Raw genomic sequence first — 21770 nt, forward strand, 5'->3', positions numbered from 1 at the left:
TGCTATAATGTGCTGTTTTCTTTCATATTTGTTGTCTTCCTTGCGATCTGAATACATGTTGTAAGTGAAATATATGGTCTTGGACCCCAGGGATTATGATTTTTACATTCATTTCTTTCATTATGCAATATTCATAATGTTTAATTTTGACAACCTGTTATCGCGAGTCCATATTGTGTGCGGTAGCCTGTTGACTGTTGCTACAGTAATCCTTCCCAGGATCCCTAGGAGTATGTGGTGTGTAACAGCTGACATTTTTCATTTGAGTCTTTCTAACAATGGAGCTGACGATGACTTTTTCAGAAGTAAGCAGAACTTTCAGAAGTGCAAGTGTAATTTTTAGAAGTAAGCAGAACTTTCAGAAGTGCAAGTGTAATTATCAGAAGCGGAAATGTAATTTTCAGAAGCACAAGTGTAATTTTTAGAAGTGTAATTTTCAGAAGTAAGCAGAACTTTCAGAAGCTCAAGTGTAATTTTTAGAAGCGTAATTTTCAGAAGCTCAAGTGTAATTTTCAGAAGTAAGCAGAATTTTCAGAAGTGCAAGCGTAATTTTCACATGTGAAGTGTATATTTGACTTTAACTACTAGGAGTTATTTTTGACAGCGATCTTACTCCATAAACAACTCTTTTAAGTGAAATTGCAACAAAACCCGAACTCCTGCCCTGCAATAAAAGCACAGGCAAAAACTTAACAAAAAACTTTTCAAATTTGCTTTTACGTAGGAAAAAACTCTGCCAATGGGGTAAGCAAAGTTTACTTGACAAGGTTTCTTAAAAATAAGCTAAATAATTGCAAATACAAATTTTTTGATAAGTCAATAATTGTTACAATAAGGAAAACAAGCCCCTTCTCAGTCACTCTTGACGGTGATCTTGTCAGACCTTCATTGAATGCAAGGACTCCTGGTGTCACTTTTGATTCCTCCCTTTCTTACTCCACCCACATAAACCACGTTAAGAAACTTTCTGACTTCCACCTCCATCAAGTATCCCGTGTCTGCTCATTGCTCTCCTTTTCTAATGCTAAGACACTTGTCTGTCACATCCTGTATCAATTATTGTAACTCCTTACTGGCAGGTGCCGCTTCTAATCTTACATCACAGCTCCAGTTGATTCAAAACTCTGCTGCAAGAGTCCTGACACGGACCAGCAACAGCGAGCACATCACACCCATCCTGCTGCTGGACCTGCACTGACTCCCTGTGTCTTACAGAATTGAATATGAAAATCTACTAATGACCTGCAAAGCTTTACATCGCCTCATACCAGACTCCACCAGTGACCTTCTCCATCACTCTGCTCCTGTTTGCCCACTCAGGTGCTCTGTTTCTGGCCATCTTCTTGTGCCCCACACTAACCTGCATTCAAGGGGTGACAGGGTGCCCAGACTTTGGAATGACTTCCCCTAAATTAATGACATCAGCTGACTCCATTCATTCTTTTAAAAAGCAACTTCAAACTCAGCTGTTCAGGAAGGCGTCTAACTTAACCTGACATTCTGCTTCCTCTTTCAGTCTTCCTCTCTGTGCAGATGCTCAGGAGAATGTGTGTGTGTGCCACAGTCCCTTGCAGTTCATTGAAGGCGCTGGCGTTGGTGGTTTTGATGAGTGATAGTGATTCATTGTGTTTTTGTGTATTTACCTGGATTTTGAAAACCTTACTCTGTTTTATGAGCATTCTGTTTGGATTTCTGATGCTTGCTTTGGGGTAGCCTATGTCAGACAACTCCTGCTAGGTCTTTGTTTGCTCTGTGAAGTTTTTTGTACAGAAGAGTTTTGTTTTTTTTTTGTATGGTAAAAATACATATTATTTTAAATATTCTACATTTGTCCTTTTTGTTATTAGCAGTTATCCTCCCTCTAGTGGTCATTTCTGGGGCAATATATACTTAAGAACCTCAGGAGCATGACAGTATACTCTACCTTACAATGTGGATGGGTGACAGCAAAGAGTTGTAAAATCGCAGACTATAATCGCACTCTGATTGGACTCTTGAGGCCAATTGCAGTGCAATGTACTGTATTTTGTAATGCATGTAGTAATAAAATGCATTACATTTGTCATTCCAACAGATGGTTCATCACAAACAAATTGTTGTAATAAAAAGCATTACTAGAAATGTTTGTGATGTGCCATCTGTTGGAATGACAAATGCAATGCATTTTATTATTCCATATGTTTGTGATAGGTCATGTGTTGGAATGACAGAGACACAGCAACTGGACAGGCGCAGATATGCAGATACACAGACACTGGTCCTTATTACAGTGGTATTTGTGAATTATGTGTTTTATTTTTATGTATTTTCTATTATGTTTATATTTATCTACTGTCACTTTAAATTTACTAATGTTCATTGTTCTTTGTGGAGGGTGCCTCCAAGAGACGGGACCACCTTGACATGAACATATCTGAGCCCCCCTTTTGACTATTTAGGTCAAAACAGAAGGAGAGCTTAGACATGGGGCGTTGAAGTCCGTTGGAGTTTTTGTGACGGCTTTGGAGGTTTTTGTTGGATTTTCTGGATTTTTGATTTTTTTTTTGCTCTTTACTGGTTTATTCTTACAGATTGTCTATTGAAACTTGTTTGTTGTGGCTTTTTTAGTAACTCTTTTTGCTTTTTTAGCCTTTTTTGCTTTTCTAATAAATATTTCTTTATTTTGAATGATTTCTTGTTTAGATGGTATTTTCAATCAAATGCTTTTATGATATCCTTTCTTTGAAAAAGTATATTTAATAAATATAGATAGATAGATAGATAGATAGATAGATAGATAGATAGATAGATAGATAGATAGATAGATATGAAAGGCACTATATAATAGATAGATAGATAGATAGATAGATAGATAGATAGATAGATAGATAGATAGATAGATAGATAGATAGATAGATAGATAGATAGAGTCGGGTGTTTTCAATCAATGGGATGCCAATCAGGTGTGAGTGGGCACCCTGTGTTATTTAAAGAACAGGATCTATCAAAGTCTGCTCTTTACAACACATGTTTGTGGAAGTGTATAATGGCACCAACAAAGGAGATTTCTGAGGACCTCACAAAAAGAGTTGTTGATGCTCATCAGGCTGGAAAAGGTTACAAAACCATCTCTAAAGAGTTTGGACTCCACCAATCCACAGTCAGACAGATTGTGTACAAATGGAGGAAATTCAAGACCATTGTTACCCTCCCCAGGAGTGGTCGACCAACAAAGATCACTCCAAGAGCAAGGCGTGTGATAGTCGGCGAGGTCACAAAGGACCCCAGGGTAACTTCTAAGCAATTGAAGGCCTCTCTCACATTGGCTGATGTTCATGTTCATGAGTTCACCATCAGGAGAACACTGAACAACAATGGTGTGCATGGCACGGCTGCAAGGAAAAAGCCACTGCTCTCCAAAAAAAACATTGCTGCTCGTCTGCAGTTTGCTAGAGATCACGTGGACAAACCAGAAGGCTATTGAAACAATGTTTTGTGGACGGATGAGACCAAAATAGAACTTTTTGGTTTAAATGAAAAGCGTTATGTTTGGAGAAAGGAAAACCCTGCATTCCAGCTTAAGAACCTCATCCCATCTGTGAAACATGGTGGTGGTAGTATCATGGTTTGGGCCTGTTTTGCTGCATCTGGGCCAGGACGGCTTGTCTTCATTGATGGAACAATGAATTCTGAATGATATCAGAGAATTCTAAAGGAAAATGTCAGGACATCTGTCCATGAACTGAATCTCAAGAGAAGGTGGGTCATGCAGCAAGACGACGACTCTAAGCACACAAGTCGTTCTACCAAAGAATGGTTAAAGAAGAATAAAGTGAATGTTCTGGAATGGCCAAGTCAAAGTCCTGACCTTAATCCAATGGAAATGTTGTGGAAGGTCCTGAAGGAGCAGTTCATGTGAGGAAACCCACCAACATCCCAGAGTTGAAGCTGTTCTGTACGGAGGAATGGGATAAAATTCCTCCAAGCTGGTGTGCAGGAATGAGCAAAAGTTACCGGAAACGTTTAGTTACATTTATTTCTGCAAAGGGTTGGGGTCACACCAGATACTGAAAGCAAAGGTTCACATATTTTTGCCACTCACAAATATGTAATATTCGATCGTTTTCCTTAATAATTAAACGACCAAGTATAATATTTTTGTCTCATTTGTTTAACTGGTTTCTCTTTATCTACTTTTAGGACTTGAGTGAAAATCTGATGATGATGTTTTAGGTCGTATTTAGAATATATATTTAGATGTAGAAATATAGAAAATTCTAAAAGGTTCACAAACTTTCAAGCTCAACTGTAGATAGATAGATAGATAGATAGATAGATAGATAGATAGATAGATAGATAGATAGATAGATAGATAGATAGATAGATAGATAGATAGATAGATAGATAGATAGATAGATAGATAGATAGATAGATAGACAGCCAGGGTCCATGCCCAGCCGGGATGCCCCTTTACCTCCCCCTGGATTCTAGATAGCCAGCCCCTTGGGTTGGAGTGTTGCCTCGATTTCCCGCAGGGCTCCATGGGAACTGTAGTTGAATGCAGACCTATTGGGTCCCACTAGGAGCCGCCAGGGGGTGCTGCAGCTGGGACCTCTGAGCCCGTATGGGCAGCGTATTCACCACACCCGGAAGTGAATGCCGGAACTCGGCAATCAACCACCTGGTGCACTTCTGGGTGAACTATAAAAGGGGCCAGCAGCCACTACTCAATGGCCAGAGTTGGGAGGAGGAGGACGAAGCTTGATGGAGGAGTGGTGGTGAAAAAGAAGAGTGTGTTGTGTTGGTGCTTTTTTGGTCTGTTTTGGGAGTGTGTTGTGCCTGTTGGTGTCACGGGGAAGATGTGCCCCACAGGTGAAGAAAAATAAAAGTTTCTTTGTTTTATACATGCCTCCGGGTGTGAGTCTGTGTTGGATCAGGCGTGGATATAACGCCTTTTACAATAAATTGACAGATAGATAGATGTGAAAGGCATTATTTAATAGATAGATTGTTTTGTCATGTTGGGGTCCTACTGTGACCTTATTCTCCCCTTCAGACTCTTTATTTTGTAGACCTTACCAGAATACCTCAAGTTCCGTACTCTTAACACGCTGTCAGCTACTGCAGTTCAGCACTCAGTCATTCTCGATGATGTTAATTATGCACATCGTTCTTTTATTTTTGGTTTTGTCTGCCTGTATTACGTTTCACGTGTTCTGTGGGTGGCCCTATAAATGCAGATGGTCTTCCTCGGGTCCTGGCAGTTCACTGAAGACGTGTTAAGGAGTTGCTGTGTTTTCTTGTGTTTCTTGATCAGATTTCCGAACCTTATTGCTCTGTCGTTTGACCTCGTTTCTGGATTTCTGTATTGAGACCTTCTTCGCCTGGACGACTCCATTTTTGCCTTTTGTGCTCTACGGAGCATCAAGTCTTGTTACAAGCATTTGTGGGGAGGTATGCCTTTTATTTTTATAAAGATTCTGCATTGCCCTTCTCTCTAGCTGGGGTTTGGCCACATACAAGGGGACATTTCTGGAACTGTTTTTGGAACTGAACAGGATTTATGTGCTTGGGGACTCCTAGACCATGACATTCACGTTGTTCTTGGCCTTCCACAACTAGATGTTACGACTGAGTTGGGAGCCAGTCCACAGCCCCTTGTGACAGCCGCTCAGTAGGCATTCGTATCACATGTCCCACCCCACTGCCATCTGTGCCTTTCAGCGATGTCTTGAACACACTGTAAATGAAAACGCAAGACCACAAAAATGGTTTGGGGTACCACACTGTATGTTGTCACTGAGCCTAACATTGGCCTGCTGGTAATTATAGCTATAGCTCAGACAGGAAGAGGCGGGACTTAGGGGCGGAAATGACGTCAGGCAGAGAAATTAATGGGAGGATCTTCGGGAGGAACTGGAAATGAGGTTGATGGTAGAAGGAACTGGAAAGGAGGTATCAGGAAATCTTCTTTTCTGTGGATCTGTAGATGAAGAAGAACAGGCATTCGTTCACTTTGCCATCCCCTCTCTGGACCAACCCATTTGCTCAGTTAGGCCGTTAGACGTGTGTGACAATACCTTATGGTAGTAAATTCCATCAAGTCTTCATTTGTAACACGATCCTTCCAGGATAGGTGAAGGCTTGTTCTGAGACACCATCTATGGAAAACTTTAAGAAGATGGGTTATACTTGCTGTCTTTTGCAAAGTCTCGCTGGCATACAGGAGGCTGGGTAGAACAATTATGGAATATTGACGCAGTTAGGTTGGGTTACTCAGGGGGTTGGGTGTCCAAACTGAAGGCATTGAAATACTACAGATGCTTTACCAATCCTAACCATCACATCTTGCTCAGCATTGCCATCAAGTGACATGATGCTACCTGGGTAAGTGAAACTGTCAACCTCCTCTATGGGATTGTGATGTAGCTTGTGATTTAGTCAAATATCGATCCCCACAGTTGTAATATCACTAATTTTATGGCCAACTTCTTCTGCGTTTTCACACAATTCATTGGTCATACTCTGTAAGGAGTCAGGATTGTGGCTCAGTTTGACAATATCACCTGCAAAGACATGGCCGGTCAAGTGTGTCCACGATGCCAACAGCAGTGCCTTATATTGTCTTCATCATGATGAAATCCAGTAATGAGACATAAAACAGAGATTGAATGACATCCCTCTTGGACAACTGCAACTACATCAAAACATCTGGTAATGCCAGAACCGGTTCTAACAAAAACAGCTTGCATGACGATACAGTGTGTGGTCACCCGAGTGAATGAGGGTCAACAAAACAGGGATATTTTGGGGTGCCAACACGTTCCTCTCCGTTTACTGATAAAGTCCAAACAAAAGCAACGCTCAATGGCGTGGGAAAAAAGAAACAACAAAAGTAAATGCCAAGTAGTTTCATCTCTGCCGTTGGGTCTTCTGAGTAGAAACTCCGTCTGTCATGTTGTCCCCGCGGTGATGATACCTCCTTCTGGGCAGTCGTCCCATTGATGCTCTGGGACCAGAAGGAGTTGGGTCAGTTGGATGGTTTCTAGAGAGTTTGGAGGAAAAAAAGACGACAAGACAGTTAGCGTCAGTGCCACCTTATGGCCTGGGGTGGTATGACACAACTGGGAAGAGCTTGGAATGGCGATCATCAGATGCGCTTGTTTGATATTGTCGTGCTTTTCTGGTATTCTACACAATTTCAGTTTTTGCCAAAGTGAATTATGATGACTGCTGTCAAAATCCTTTTAAAAGTCTATGAAGATGACATATGCCAGGACATGGATCTCCACGCTTTGCTCTATGATGTTTTCTAAAGTGAATATCTGGTCGTTACATTACCGACATGTGTGATAGATATTACTTTTTATTACAACTAGTGCCATACTAAATAGTGATGTGTCGATCGCGAACGAGCCAGCTCTGAGAGCCGATTCTTTATAGCGAATGACAACAGCCAACTCCCGCCGGGTAGAGACGAATCTCGACCTGTTAGTGTTACTTCAGAGAAATTACGTGGTGGAAGTAAAACCATAAACAGTCATGAAGAGTTGGAGCACATGCCGGGAAATCCTGTATAACTCGAAACAAAACATGAGTTATAAACGTGTTGAAAAAGATAGACTTGAGTCTCAAAAGTGACTATTCCAAGATGGCGACACTTCCGGTTGATTACTGGCCAGGCAGGAAGAGGCGAGTCCAGGTGGACGGACACCTGAATCATCCAGTCTGCAGAGGGAGGAAGAGAAGAGGCAGTAATATAGATAGATAGATAGATAGATAGATAGATAGATAGATAGATAGATAGATAGATAGATAGATAGATAGATAGATAGATAGAAGCGGGTGGAATTGAAGAGTCGTATAGTCTGGAGGAGGAACGATCTCCTCAGTCTGTCAGTGGATCAGGATGGTGACAGCAGTCTGTCGCTGAAGCTGCTCCTCTGTCTGGAGATGATCCTGCTCAGTGGATGCAGTGGATTATCCATGATTGACAGGAGTCTGCTCAGCACCCGTCGCTCTGCCACGGATGTCAAACTGTTCAGCTTCGTGCCTACAATAGAGCCTGCCTTCCTCACCAGTTTGTCCAGGTGTGAGGCGTCCCTCTTCTTTATGCTGCCTCTCCACAGTGCCACCCAGTGGATAAGTGAGGAATTACCACCACCAATGCTTTGAAGGTGTGCTCAAGGCACACATGGGTGACAGAGGATAGGACTGGTGAGTTTTGTTGGGCTGAATGGCCTGCTCTCCTCAAAAAAGTTCTAATGTTTTAAGTTGGACACATGGTGTGTCTATGGTCACAAATCACCAAAATGGTAACTAAAATGCCTTAAGTCCCATAAAAATTACCACTCTGTGGTCAGATCCACTACTTCTCTTCAGCACTTTCTCCCCCCTTCCCTTCTTTAGCCCTATAACCTCAGGCAATTAGACAGAGCGAAAAAACAGGCAGGAGAAGGAGCTACACTTGTAACTATGTAACCCACTGCCTGGCAATGCTCAAGGGACCCAACAGGGCTGCGCAAAACTTCAACTCCCATGGAGCCCTAAGAGAGTCAGAGGCATCGCTCCAATCCAAGGGGGCTGCCACCTAGCATTCCGGGGGAGGTAATGCCCTGAGTAAGTTCTCTCCCCTGGTCCTTCCACGGTAGAGGTATCCTCCAGCCCTGGATGTCCACCACATTCTACTAATTTGTAATCTATTTAGTTTTCCTCTTGCATTGTTGGTACATTCCGACACAGCATCAAATGTTCTCCACTAATGTCATCTTTGTCCTGTTTTTGGTCTCCTATAGGAAATAAAATACTTCCAGTTTCCTGGAGAGCTCCTGATGAGGATGTTAAAAATGCTGATCCTTCCTCTGGTGGTTTCCAGGTAGGTTTGTGTTTCATAAAGTTCATTCATAGGCCACAATGAACCCAACAGTGTTGATAGGCGGGAAGTCATGTCCACAGTCCAACAACGGTGGAAGTGTCACACTATGTGAGGCTGCAGGACACACTGTTGTGACCAAGAGAGACTGTGACCTCAGAATGTGAGGACTGTAGAACTGAGGAGGACTGTTCATTGTATGTTGGAGGACAGAGCCATGGGGTCTCTCACTTAGCTACTGGGTCACAGGGAGGGGGACTGGTACTCTGGGGCACTCATAGTGTCTTTGGTGTGGCCTATCATTTGTGTGGACCGCCCACATGGAGGTGTGGCAGTTGTGTCATAAATGTCTCTTCTCTTTGTATCCTTTTTATTTCCAACTTTCTGGTACATTGATCAATTCTGTGTCCTCAATGATTTAATGGCATGGTGTCTTTGCACAGTGTCATTAGACTACACTGTCATTAGTCGGAAGGTGGCACAGTGCCTCGCAGTGAGGAGGGAGACCTGGGTTTGCATCCCTGTATGAAGTTTTCATGTTCACCCCATGTTCATGTGTGTGCCCTCTGGGACAATCAGTTTCCTCTCACAGTCCAAAAACAAGCAAGTTAAGTAGGTTGGTGTTGGCCCAAGTGTGTGTTTGTGAGTGCGTTTGCTCTGCGGGGGGCTTGCACCTTTTGCAGGGGTTGTTCCGGCTTTGCATTCAGTGATTGCTGGGAGGGGCTACAACTGTCCTTGTCTTCATGATAACTAATTATTAGGGTTCTCGATCTTATCGCTATTATGTTAATGATTTATGTTTTAAGTTTATTTAGTATGGATTATGCTTATTTATGTACCTGTGCATTCAGTTATGTGCCCCGTCCCCCTTATGTAGATGATCAGGGGATGAGTGTCATGAATTAACATTGGTTCATGTATTTTGTTTTATTTTTTTTGCTTTTGCATTATTATTTTCACATCTTCAGAGCTTCTTTGCAGCCTTTGTCGATTTTCATAAACGCCAGAGCTGCCCTGTGGAACATCTGGAGACTTCTTGGGATCCCGCTGAAGCTGCTGGATGTCATGGCTGGCTTGTACACTGGAACTGTGAGTGCTGTGCAGAGTGGAGGCGGGACCTCTGTGTTTTCCCCAGTTGATTCTGGGGTCCATCAGGGGTGTGTTCTGCTCATGCTCTGTTCACTGCTTGCATGGACTGGCTGTTGGGCAGGGGCCATGGGGTCCCGTGGCTGTGGGGCTTCAGTTGGTGAAGAGAGATTCATGGATCTTGACTTTGCTGATGATGCTGTGATCTTCATGGAGTCAATGGAGGCTCTGATCGGGGCGCTCGAGTGACTGAGTGAGGAGTCTGAGGGTCTGGGCTTGCAAGTGTCCTGATAAAAAACAACATCCAGGCCTTTAATGACCACTTGGGCACGGCCATCAGCAGTGTGTCTGTCTGTGGAGAGAGTGTCGACCTTGTCGAGAGGTTTACTTACCTTGGCAGTCATATTCATGTCTCTGGTGACTCTTCCTATAAAGTCAGTAGACGGATTGGGAGAGCATTGAGTGGTCATGAGGTTACTAGAAAGGGGTGTGTGGCACTCTCAATATTTCTGCAAAAAGACAAAGGTCCAAGTCTTTAGAGTCCTGTGGCTTCCTGTCTTGCTAAATGGCTGCGAGACATCAACGCTATCCAGTGACCTGAGATGAAGACTGGACTCCTTCATGTGTGTCTCTTCGGAGAATCCTTGGGTCCCACTGATTTGACTTTGTGTTGCTCACGGAGTCCTGAATGAGGCACATGACCTGCATTGTGAGGGAGCGTCAGTTACAGCACTACGGCCATGTGGCACAATTACCCGAGGGTGATCCAGCACACAGGACCCTCATTGTTGAGTACCCAAGTGGCTGGACCAGACCAAGGGGACGTCCACATAACACCTGGCTGCGGCAGATAGAGGGTGGCACTGGACCACATCTCTGCTTGGGAGGTTGCCAACCAGAATCCTGAGCTGTTTCGTGGGTGGGGCAACGTGCTGTACCAATGCTGCTCTTTGGCTTCATTGTTGTGTTTCTTTTCCATCTTCCGCTTTTGTCCTTTTTCTCTTTCACGTCTCTCTCCTGGTTTGCCCTTTAAATCCGTTGTCAGTTTGTTTGTGTTACATTTATGGTATTTCTGTTGATTTCTATGATAATTCTGTTATGGTGTCCTTTAACTTTATACATTCTACTGTTCTTTGTGGGTGGAGCCCCAGGAGGTGGGCCTCGCCCTCTGACGTCACCGATCTTGAGCCCTCCCCCAGGCTATATAAGTCTGCTGAGAAGGCTCAGAAGTCGGAGGTCATTTGTTTAGACGAGTTTTGTTTTATTTGTTGACTTACTGTTTTTTTTTTTTTTCCTTTCTTCTTGGATTCTTCTTCTGGGTTGTGCATTGGATTTGTTTGCTCTAGATTGTCTTTTTAGGAAAATCCTTTCTTGCCTTTCTTTTTTGGGCTCTGTTAGCATTTTTCCCTTTTTTTTTTTTGTTGTTTTTATTAATAAATTCTTAATCCAAAAAGATTCTTTGTTTGCCCTTTTTAATACAAGCTGATGGTTTACAAGTCATCCCTCCACTTGTGAGGCTTATGTTATTTTTTTTGGAACATTTACATTTCTTTTTGAGGTGCATCCCTTTTTTTGGTAGGCCAGTGGAGCTTGAATTGAGCCCAGTGGGGTGAGGCCTGGATTGGCCAGTAAAGCCCTTTAGGGGGTCTCATACCCCATTCACCATTTGAACGGCCCCACGTCATAACAGCAGGAACACCATGATGCATCTGTTATAATGAGTTATTTTCTTTTGTTTTTCCTGTCTTCTCTATGGTTGATGGGTACACGTTTTACGTGGATCATGGCGTTGTGTGCCCTGAGAAATCTGAATTTCACAGAGGTTAAAAAATGTAAGTTTTAACGCGCCTTATCGGAACGCCATTTTGTTTGTTAGGCGCTGACTTATGAGCAGAGGTGGGTAGAGTAGCCAAAAATTGTACTCAAGTAAGAGTAGCGTTACTTCAAAATAATATTACTCAAGTAGAAGTAAAAAGTAGTCATCCAAAAAAAATGACTCAAGTAAGAGTAAAAAGTACTTGGTGAAAAGACTACTCAAGTACGGAGTAACTGTGTGATCATAATAGATGATTTATTTTTTATCAATGTTGTAATAAGACAGAAAAAACATAAAATAATGTGCAAAATCTACTATCTCTTATATATATTCCTCTTCTGGTTCGTCCTGCTTCCTCTTCAAACCCGGTGACGTCACGTCACTGCCATAGATCTAGCCTGACCGCGTGACCTTTCACTTCAGCGGTGACATGGCATCAATGGGGTCATGAGAGAGAAGTGGGGAACGCGTTAATCTGAAGGAAAAATAAAAATGGGGGTGTATGGGAGGCCGCAGCCAGCATGGTGAAGGATTTGGAAGAGGAGGAGGAGTAGGAATCGAGAAATGCCGTGTGGGCTGCATGTGGGGGGGACCCGGTTTGAAGAGGAAGCAGGACGAACCAGAAGAGAAATATACATACTCAGCAAAAAAAGAAACGTCCCTTTTTCAGGACTGTGTATTTCAACAATCATGTTTTAAAAATCCAAATAACTTTACAGATCTTCATTGTAAAGGGTTTAAACAATGTTTTCCATGCATGTTCAATTAACCATAATCATTTAATTAACTTGCACCTGTGGAATGGTCGTTAAGACCTTAACAGCTTACAGAAAGTAGGCATTTAAGGTCACAGTTCTAAAAACGCAGGACACTAAAGAGACTTGTCTACCGACTGTGAAAGATGCCCAGGGTCCCTGCTCATCTGCGTGAACGTGCATTAGGCATGCTGGAGGGAGGCATGAGGACTGCTGAATAAACTGCCATGTCCGCACTGTGAGACGCCTAAGACAGCACTACAGGGAGACAGGAAGGACAGCTGATCATCCTTGCAGTGGAAGACCACGTGTAACAACACCTGCACAGGATCGGTACATCCGAATATCACACCTGCGTGACAGGTACAGGATGGCCACAACGACTGCCCGAGTCACACCAGGAACACACAATCCCTCCATCAGTGCTCAGACTGTCCGCAATAGGCTGAGAGAGGCTGGACTGAGGGCTTGTAGGCCTGTTGTACGGCAGGTCTTTACCAGACATCACCAGCAACAACGCCGCCTATGGGCACAAACCCACCTTCGCTGGACCAGACAGGAGTGGCAAAAAGTGCTCTTCACTGATGAGTCACGGTTTTGTCTCACCAGGGGTGATGGACGGATTCGTGTTTATCGTCAAAGGAATTGAGCACGTCTGGGACCTGTTGGATCGCAGGGTGAGGGCTAGGGCCATTCCCCCCAGAAATGTCCAGGAACTTGCAGGTGCCTTGGTGGAAGAGTGGGGTAACATCTCACAGCAAGAACTGACAAATCTTTTCCAGTCCATGAGGAGGAGATGCACTGCAGTACTTCAAGCAGCTGGTGGCCACACCACATACTGACTGGTACTTTTGATTTTGAGCCTCCCTTCATTCAGGGACACATTGTGAAACATTTTTAGTTTATGTCTTACGGTGTTGACTCTTTTAGTGTTCATACAAATATTTACACATTAAGTTTACTGAAAGTAAAAACAGTTGAAAGTCAGAGGACATTTCTTTTTTTGCTGAGTATATATCTAGCCTGACCGCGTGACCTTTCACTTCGGCGGTGACGTGACACCAATGGGGTCATGAGAGAGAAGCAGGGAATGTGGTAGTCCGAAGCAGGAATAGGAATCAAGAAAAGTGGCTTGGGGGTGTATGGGAGGCTGCCGCCAGCATGGGGAAGGGTCTGGAAGAGGAGAAATAGGAATCGAGAAATGCCGTGTGGGCTGCGTGTAGGGGGGACCGGGTTTGAAGAGGAAGATCCCAAGGACACACGTTTGCAAAGATTTCCGTTAATCTACAACAACCAGTCTTCAGGCACGGTCAGTTGTACGTGGCTTTTTCTAGGGTTCGATCTTTCGACTCATTATCTGTCGTCTCCAGAAAAACACCCATTCACAACTGCGTCTTTCAAGAAGTATTTCTTTCTTCTTGATTTCTGAATTCCTTTCTCACCGTTTTCCGTTCCTATTCTTAGGGCGTCGGCTCATTTCCAAACAATAAAATTAAAAAACGGGTAAAAATTAAATAATATCTTTACAAAATAAAGACGCACAAATAACATAAATTTCCAAAATCTCAGTTTTTCACAAAAAAGCTTTTAAAGCCAATACCTACAGCAGGTAACGTGTGTTTGAAGAGTGCAAACTATTTACAGTGACGAGATCTCCTGCACACTGACAGTATAATACTGCATATTCACAGCTGATAGAACAAGGCAGCTTGTACGCGTACAAGACGTCTCACTTTACCTCGACTGTGTGTGTCTGTGCATGTTTGGTTAAAACGCGTTTGTTCTTCACTCAGTGCAGTGATGGTTAAGTTTCAGCAGGAGTCGGCTCTCATTTTTAATGTACAGTGGAACCTTGGATTGCAAGTAACTTGGCTTGCGAGAGTTTTGCAAGACAAGCTAAAATTTTTAATAAATTTTGATTTGATAAACGAGCAAGGTCTTGCAATATGAGTAGTCTGTATATGATTTGTCTGCCGAGCGTCACGTGATCACAACTGAGCCGACTCGTCAGTCGGCGTGCCTCACGCATAAAGTCAACATCCGTATGAGCGTATACAGTTTACTACAGCATGGTAACCACATGTGTGTGCTATGCCGTGTGAGTCCCCGTCTTGCACCCCAAAACACGAAGCTGAGTCTCAATACTTTAGCAACACCATCTTTATTCAGCTTGAAACAGGAACAGCGTGGTTATTTATTGTAGCGGGATCTGCCATTCTTCTATACACAGACGTAGCAGTCAGGCAGGGTCATGCCCAGGTTAGTGGCCAAGTAATACTGTGCCCTGCGTATTTATAATGTTCCTTGTTCCTCGTATCACCCATCAACAGCAGGTGCCTATAGCATGACCGAGATCTTTTTGGATTTATAGGCCTGACAGTGACGGGCAGGTAGCCCCGCCCCTTGGTGAACCTCCCACAAAACACAAGGAATACAGGAAAACATACTTGGATAATTCGAAACTAAATATTTAACAAAGCTGACATAAAAATTGAATAACATAAACAGAAATAATGGCATTTGAACTCCAGTCAGTATTCTGCCCAAAGGCTGAAAGAGGACCAGAACCGCAGATGAAGCACAGTCAAGACCAGAAACAAGTTGAAACCAAGTAGATGTTAATCGTTAATCAAATAGCAAAGTTAGAGAGAGAAAACCAAAAGTTCAGAAACCAGAAATCCAAGAGAGAGAAATTCACACTGCGTTCGTTTGAGTTTTTCTGGGTACAAACGAATCGTCATGCTGGTATTTAAGGGGTCGTAGTTTTTATTGCAAGGCAGAACGCCATCTGAAATGATATTCCATGCCAACTGGGTGCAGCGTGCCAGTAACGGAAATCTTAACATGCTGGCAGCCAAATGCAAAACATGCCTTGAGATAAATAATCCCTATGATCAGGAAACATTATACCATTACAGAAATGTTCTAAATAATAAAGAAACCCATATTCCCACATACACTTTTGCTTGGAGAAATACATTTTTAAAGTTAACATCTCAAAACAGCCAGTGTGGGAACCCTGGCTGAAATACAACACATTGTTGGTGTGATTATGTTGACAGATTTTCAGTTGTTTTGATTCTTTACTCTGTTTTTTGGATTTTGATATTGAACTGTTGCTGTGATCCCTCAACACAAAGATAGCAGAAAGGGGTGCAGGCCACCAAATTAAGGTTCACTGACAAAAGCGCGATAGACATATGCACCCCGACGAAACTGCGACCGACAAATGAGCGCCGACAAACCCACTAACTAGTTTAAATTCACGGCGACAAAATCGCGAGAGAGGCCAAGAGAGTGGGACACATACGTGCGCATTATGTTCACATTACGTGCTAGGTTATAACTGTTAGAAATGCTGATGGCATGCCGCGAACAAATAACTCAGTCGAGGGTTGGCATAACGCGTCGTATACAAAATGGAATTACCAGCAGTCAGGCAGCCAGCAAGTCTAAATACGCTCAACTATCAAGACGTCTTGCTGCAATTCTTCCTACATATGCAGGGCGTGATCTTAAGGACTATCTGCGTGCCGTGCTGATGGCATGCCGCGTCTCATAATATTGACTTCTAAAATAAACATTATTATATATGCTTTAAACTAGTAATTCATATTTAATGAAACTTTCGTGATTTTGTCGGGGCGATTTTGACGGCGTGTTTTAATTGGCGCTATTTTATCGGCGCGTATATGTTTATCGCGCAAATGTCGGGTCACACCAAATTAATTAACAAAAGTCAGACCAGTACTCTATGAGATCTGTTTCCTAGCAAACAAGCCTCATCCCAGGCAGCCTAAGCCCCAAACTCAGAAGGCAGGTTATCCAAAAAGGGCACAACCACTACTGCAAAACTACGAAACAACCTGCTTATTGGGATAATAACTTAAAGATAAAGTAAACAGAACCCCAAAAAAGTATATATATATATATATATATATATATATATATATATATATATATTGTGATTATTCTTCCTCAAAGAATACAGCACAAACAAAAACAAAGTTTTGGGGACCGTCCCCATATATTGTCGCCCAGACAGTAATGAATGTAAGTGACTCAGAGTCTCAAAAATAAAACAGTGAACAGTTTTCTTTAACCAAAATGGCGGATTTGTACAGAAAAGGATTATGGTACAGGAAATGGTTGGCAGGAAGTGGCGTTGAAAACAGGAACCGGAAACAACGTCATTATGATTGGACGGAAGTGAGGTGAATTGATGGAGCCGGAAGTGACGTCATCATGGTTGACCCAAAGTGACGTCGTCGCGGCCATTTTGGAACCCTGAAGTGGAGGATTATTTTTCTTCAGGTTTTCTGTTGATCAAAAGAGATTTGGGTAAGTACCACGTGACAACCCTCTATCTCGCGATGTTTCACTCACCTTTAGGCTCTTTGACTGCCTCCTAATCGCACATGTGTGACAATATGTATATATGTGTGTGTGTGTTTTAAAAATATAAAAGAAAAAACGTTGTCAAAGCGTATAATTTCATTCTATATATTTAAATAAAGTGAAGGCAGTTATTATAGAATGGAGTAATGCACATAAGACAAGAAGTAAACCCAATACAATCAGCCATTCATCCATCCATTATCCCACCCGCTATATCCTAACTACAGGGTCATGGGGGTCTGCTGGAGCCAATCCCAGCCAACACAGGGCAGGAAACAAACCCCGGGCACGGCCCAATACAATCAACATATGGAAAATTAGTATGTCCCCCCAAAAATAGCATAGACTCATATTTAATATCCCACATGAAATATAACAAAATATGAACACAGCAAAACAAACCTCAAAAATAAATGTTCTATACATGCCAATGGATGATAAAAAAAATTGTGAAGTACATATATTGTAAATACTGTACAAAAACAACCAGAAAATATACAATAGAAATGTATATGCAAAAATAGTATGAATATACCGCAAACAATAGAAACAATAATCAGAAAAATAATAAATAGTGTGAGCCAACTTGAAAAAGAACTAACAGCCAAAGTGATTTACAATGATTATCAGAAACAATATCATGAAGCCTAAATAGACATAACAGAAGAAGAAGTGTCTCTGGATTCAGAACCTGCTCATGTCTGACATTAGACTCGGGGTTGTTGACTGTTCTGGTGTTGCTTGACCTGAGTGCAGCATTCGACGTTGTCTCTCATTGCACTTCAAGAGAAAGATCAGCCTCTGATGGAATCCGCTGTATTTCCTACACTTGGTTTGCGTCATCATATCCAGTTTGTTCAGCCTGGGAATTTTAGATCGCAGCCCACCCTAGTCACCAGTGGCATTCCCCAGGGCTACCTTATACCACAGTACAATATTTGTAGTAGATTTGGTATTCAGTTTCACTGTTACCCTGATGACACTCGACTGTATTTGTCTACCAGGCCTCATTCTGCCGTTCCTCCTTTCATCATCTCTGATTGCCTTACTGAAATAAAAGTGTCGTTCTCCTCTAATTTTCTCAAACTTAATATTAATAAAAGTTCTCCTCATTTGTACTAAATCTGCTCTTGCCAAATGTGACAGTTTTTCCATGACAATTGATGCAGAGTGTACCAAACCAAAACTGCACACAGGACTTCACATGAGGCCTCACCAGTATGTTATAAAGACTTGAGCAGACCCTCCTGTGTCTTGTACTCCACACGTCAAGGCGCTATATAACCTGACATTCTCTTAGCCTTCTTAATGGCTTCTGAACACTGTCTGACAGTTGATAGCTTAGAGTCCACTATGAGTCCTCAATCCTTCTCATAAGCTGAGCTCTCGATTTTCGGACCACCCATTGTGTATTCTAACCTCACATTTTTTCTTCCTACATGTAATCCTTTACATTTACTGACGTTAAATCTTATCGTCCACACATCTGCCCAAGCCTGTCTGCTATCCAAGTCTCTCTGCTGATGATTAAACAGCTACTCAATTATCTGCCATCTTGGTATCATCTGCAAACTTAACTAGCTTGTTACATATCTCTCCAAATCATTTATAAATATTAAAACAGCAGCAGCCCCAACACTGACCCCAGCTGGTCACCACTCTTATTGACAGCCAATTCTGATGAGATGCCAGCACCCTCTACTTCCTGTGTCTGAGCCAGTTCTGCACCAGTCTACACAAATGAGTGTGTATTGATAAAACAAAAGAGACAAGAATCATAAAGAGGGCTGGGGTACCAGCTGTAATTGCCATTGGAGGGGCAAAAATAAGGAATACAAGAAAACAGAGTGTGGCTTCATTGTAGTGCCTTCTTATCTGTTGGTCTTTAGACGTATTTCAGCCAGCCACAACGGCTGGGTTTCAAAATCTTGTCTTGTGTTGTCTTTGTTTGGGTTACTGTTAATTTTGTTTATTATTTACATCTTTCTTTGTATTTCATTGTTTAATTGTATGCCTGCCTCTGTTAAATTCTGTGTGTTTTTGTGGGTGGGTCCACAAAAGGCGGGGCCACCTGTCAATCACCATTAATGGACTCCTCCCAGCACTATAAAGCCTCATAGGAATTGCCGTCCCATGTGCTGCACTGCATTGCAAAGGTGGTCTGTTCTTTGTTGTGAGTATTGTAAATTGTCTGAATTGTGACATTTTTCTGATTTTGTTTCTTTTTCTTTGCTCTGTTTATGGATTCTGGCTGTTTTTGGGATTTTGTTTTCTGAGGATTACCTTACAGGCAACTCCATTTTGCCTCTTTCTGCTCCTTTTGAGCTTGCTTTTTTCTTTTCTTAAAAGATCCTGATGGACCTTTCTCTACAACTAGCCAGAGTTTTTATGGTTTTTCCTCCTTGAGGAACATACTTTGTGCTTTTTGAGACTGTTTGCTATTCCATTTTTCATGTAAAGCCTCCATTTTGTGGCCTAGTCCCACCTTAAGCCTCCCTTTTTCCTGGGGCCTGGTTTCTGGCCTGCTATCCTGACCATTTTGGTGGCCTCACACCACTTTGGTCATTTTGCCTGACTGAATCACAACAGCAACTTCTTATTTCCTGAGTGTGATTCCCCAGTGCCCGCAGCTATGGGCATCACTCTTGGTTGGGCATTTGGTAGTTCATAACTGGGGATGGACTGGGGCAGCAGAGGGGCTACTACATGTTTGAAGGTGCAAAATGCAAAAATGTTTGTTTATGAAAGGAATGTGGCACTGTGAAAGAAAGCTCAATTACGTAATTATCTTGAAATAAACCAGAACATGAAGAAATACGTCATTCAAAAACTGGAGACTGTAGGAGTTCAATAAAAACAGGCAATATGTGAATAAAACAGTTAAAAGTCCAAGAAAGATTAGACAGTCATGAGTCCATCACATCCCATGCATGGCACACCTAGCGCTCCGTCCATAAACGATGCCCTGCTGCAGCATCGCCACATAAAAACAAAGAGCAAAGCAACAAAGTGGTCACTCCGTTTATTCCATCTTCGTGTTGCCTCATGATTGGGAAGCCTTGGGCCCACCATCCCCATCGGATGATCCTCCTGTCTCCTCTGCTCTTTGTGAACAGAATCAACCATTGTCACCAAATTCGGCCCGACCAACTACCCCAACAAACCATCGCCTCCTTTGGCATCTGCTGTGGGGTACAAAATCTGTACATTTTGGTTTATATTTCCATTACATTTTGTTCAAGTCAAGACAACAGATGAACTACATTCAGGACAAATCAAAGCATGTCTTCCTCCCAGTTATACCTCACTTTTAAAACAGATGTTCCAACAAAGAAAGGAAGACATGCTGGTGGCTCAGGCTATCAGTTACTTTATAACCTGAGAAAGGATGGTGTGGTCCCCGGCCAGGGCTGGAGCCCGGCCGGGACACCCAGGAGGACCAGAGGAGGGCTTGTGCCTCCTCCAGACCGCGAGGGGGCGTCCATCCTGGTTATGTTGGGGGCCTCGGGTACAGGGCTTGGAAGCCCAGCCCTGTAGGGACCCGTGGCCACCACCAGGCGGCGCCCCAGTGCCGGAATATCCCGTGTGGTAGCCGGTACGCCCAGGAGGACCAGAGGAGGGCTTGTGCCTCCTCCAGACCGCAAGGGGCCGATCGCCCTGGTTGTATTGGGGGCCACGGGTAGAGGGCTTGGAAGCCCAAACCTGCAGGGGCCCGTGGCCACCGCCAGGCGGCGCCCAGGTGCTTGAGGAACCCTGGAGCCCAGCACTTCCGCCACACCAGGAAGTGCTGGGGGGAAGAGAACAGGAGACACCCGGACGGCTGCCGGGTGCACAGCCGGCATTTCCGCCACACAGGGGTGTGTCCAAAGGAGAGTGCCGGGAAGCAGCTGGAGCCCATCCGGGTTCCCATTTAAGGGGCCGCCTCCCTCCAGTCATTAGTGGATGTCGGGTGGAAGAGGACAGAGCTGGAGAGAGGACGGGAGGCGGCCAAGAGAAAGGCACAGAGACAGTGAGGCCTGGACATTTGGGGGAACGGTGCTGGAGGCACTGGGAAGTGCAATGAGTTAAAATATTGTAAATATTGTAAATAAAAGTGTTTGTGGGTGAACTTATGATGTCCGTCTGCCTGTGTCCGGGTCCCAGTTCACAATGGACATCTAATTATTTTAGAGCCTGGGAAAGGAAGACCTGCCAATATCTTGGAGCAGTGGTTCTCAACCTAGGGTGGCGCGAAGATGTGAAAAAAAGAAAAGAAGAATCAAAAATATGAAAAAAACATCTGTTAAAACCAAAACAAATTAACTTAAACTACTTTCTGATACTAGAACAATAAATATTGAGTTAGATAAATGTCGATAAAAGTTAAGTAGGTATAATAAAATATGCATCTACATTTAAAAAAAATGTTAGGGGAGGGCACGATTAAAACTGTTATGAAAACTCGGGTCGCAAATACTTAAAGGTTGAGAAACGCGGCCTTGGAGAACATCAAAAAAAGTTTCATTGCTTGGGAAAATGGACAGTGAAATTATTCATCTTATTGACAGCCAGCCAATCAGAATATCGTAATAATCACATCTTGCAAAACCCCCCCAGTAGAATTTTAGAATAAATATTCCTCGTCTGAGGAGCGATATAGAAAGGAAGGATGGAGGAAGAAGGGATGAAGATGTCAGAGGAGAACAGAGCGCCGTCAACATGAAGTTGTTTCTATCTGGTCATCAGAAAAGCATCATAAACAACTACGAGTGCTGAGTCACAAGCCGTCTGCGACATTCATCCTTATCATCTTTAACTTTTCATAAGCTTTTTCTAAAGACTATACAGTATATATCCAGACTTTTCTATCAGTCCTATTTTCTAT

The 21770-nt window shown here is 43.0% G+C and overlaps 1 protein-coding gene across 1 annotated transcript in view; it reads left to right on the forward strand.

Annotated features, from left to right (window-relative positions):
* The window catches only part of LOC120514991 (excitatory amino acid transporter 5-like), a 152815-nt gene that overhangs the window by 60664 nt on the left and 70381 nt on the right, over positions 1–21770 (forward strand). Inside the window, exon 2 of the mRNA XM_039735666.1 lies at positions 8775–8854. Within this exon, the coding sequence (XP_039591600.1) occupies positions 8775–8854 (80 nt within the window). The remainder of the gene's footprint in view (positions 1–8774; positions 8855–21770) is intronic.

Source organism: Polypterus senegalus, chromosome 14 (genome assembly GCF_016835505.1).
Source record: "Polypterus senegalus isolate Bchr_013 chromosome 14, ASM1683550v1, whole genome shotgun sequence".
In the NCBI taxonomy this organism is placed as follows: domain Eukaryota; kingdom Metazoa; phylum Chordata; class Cladistia; order Polypteriformes; family Polypteridae; genus Polypterus; species Polypterus senegalus.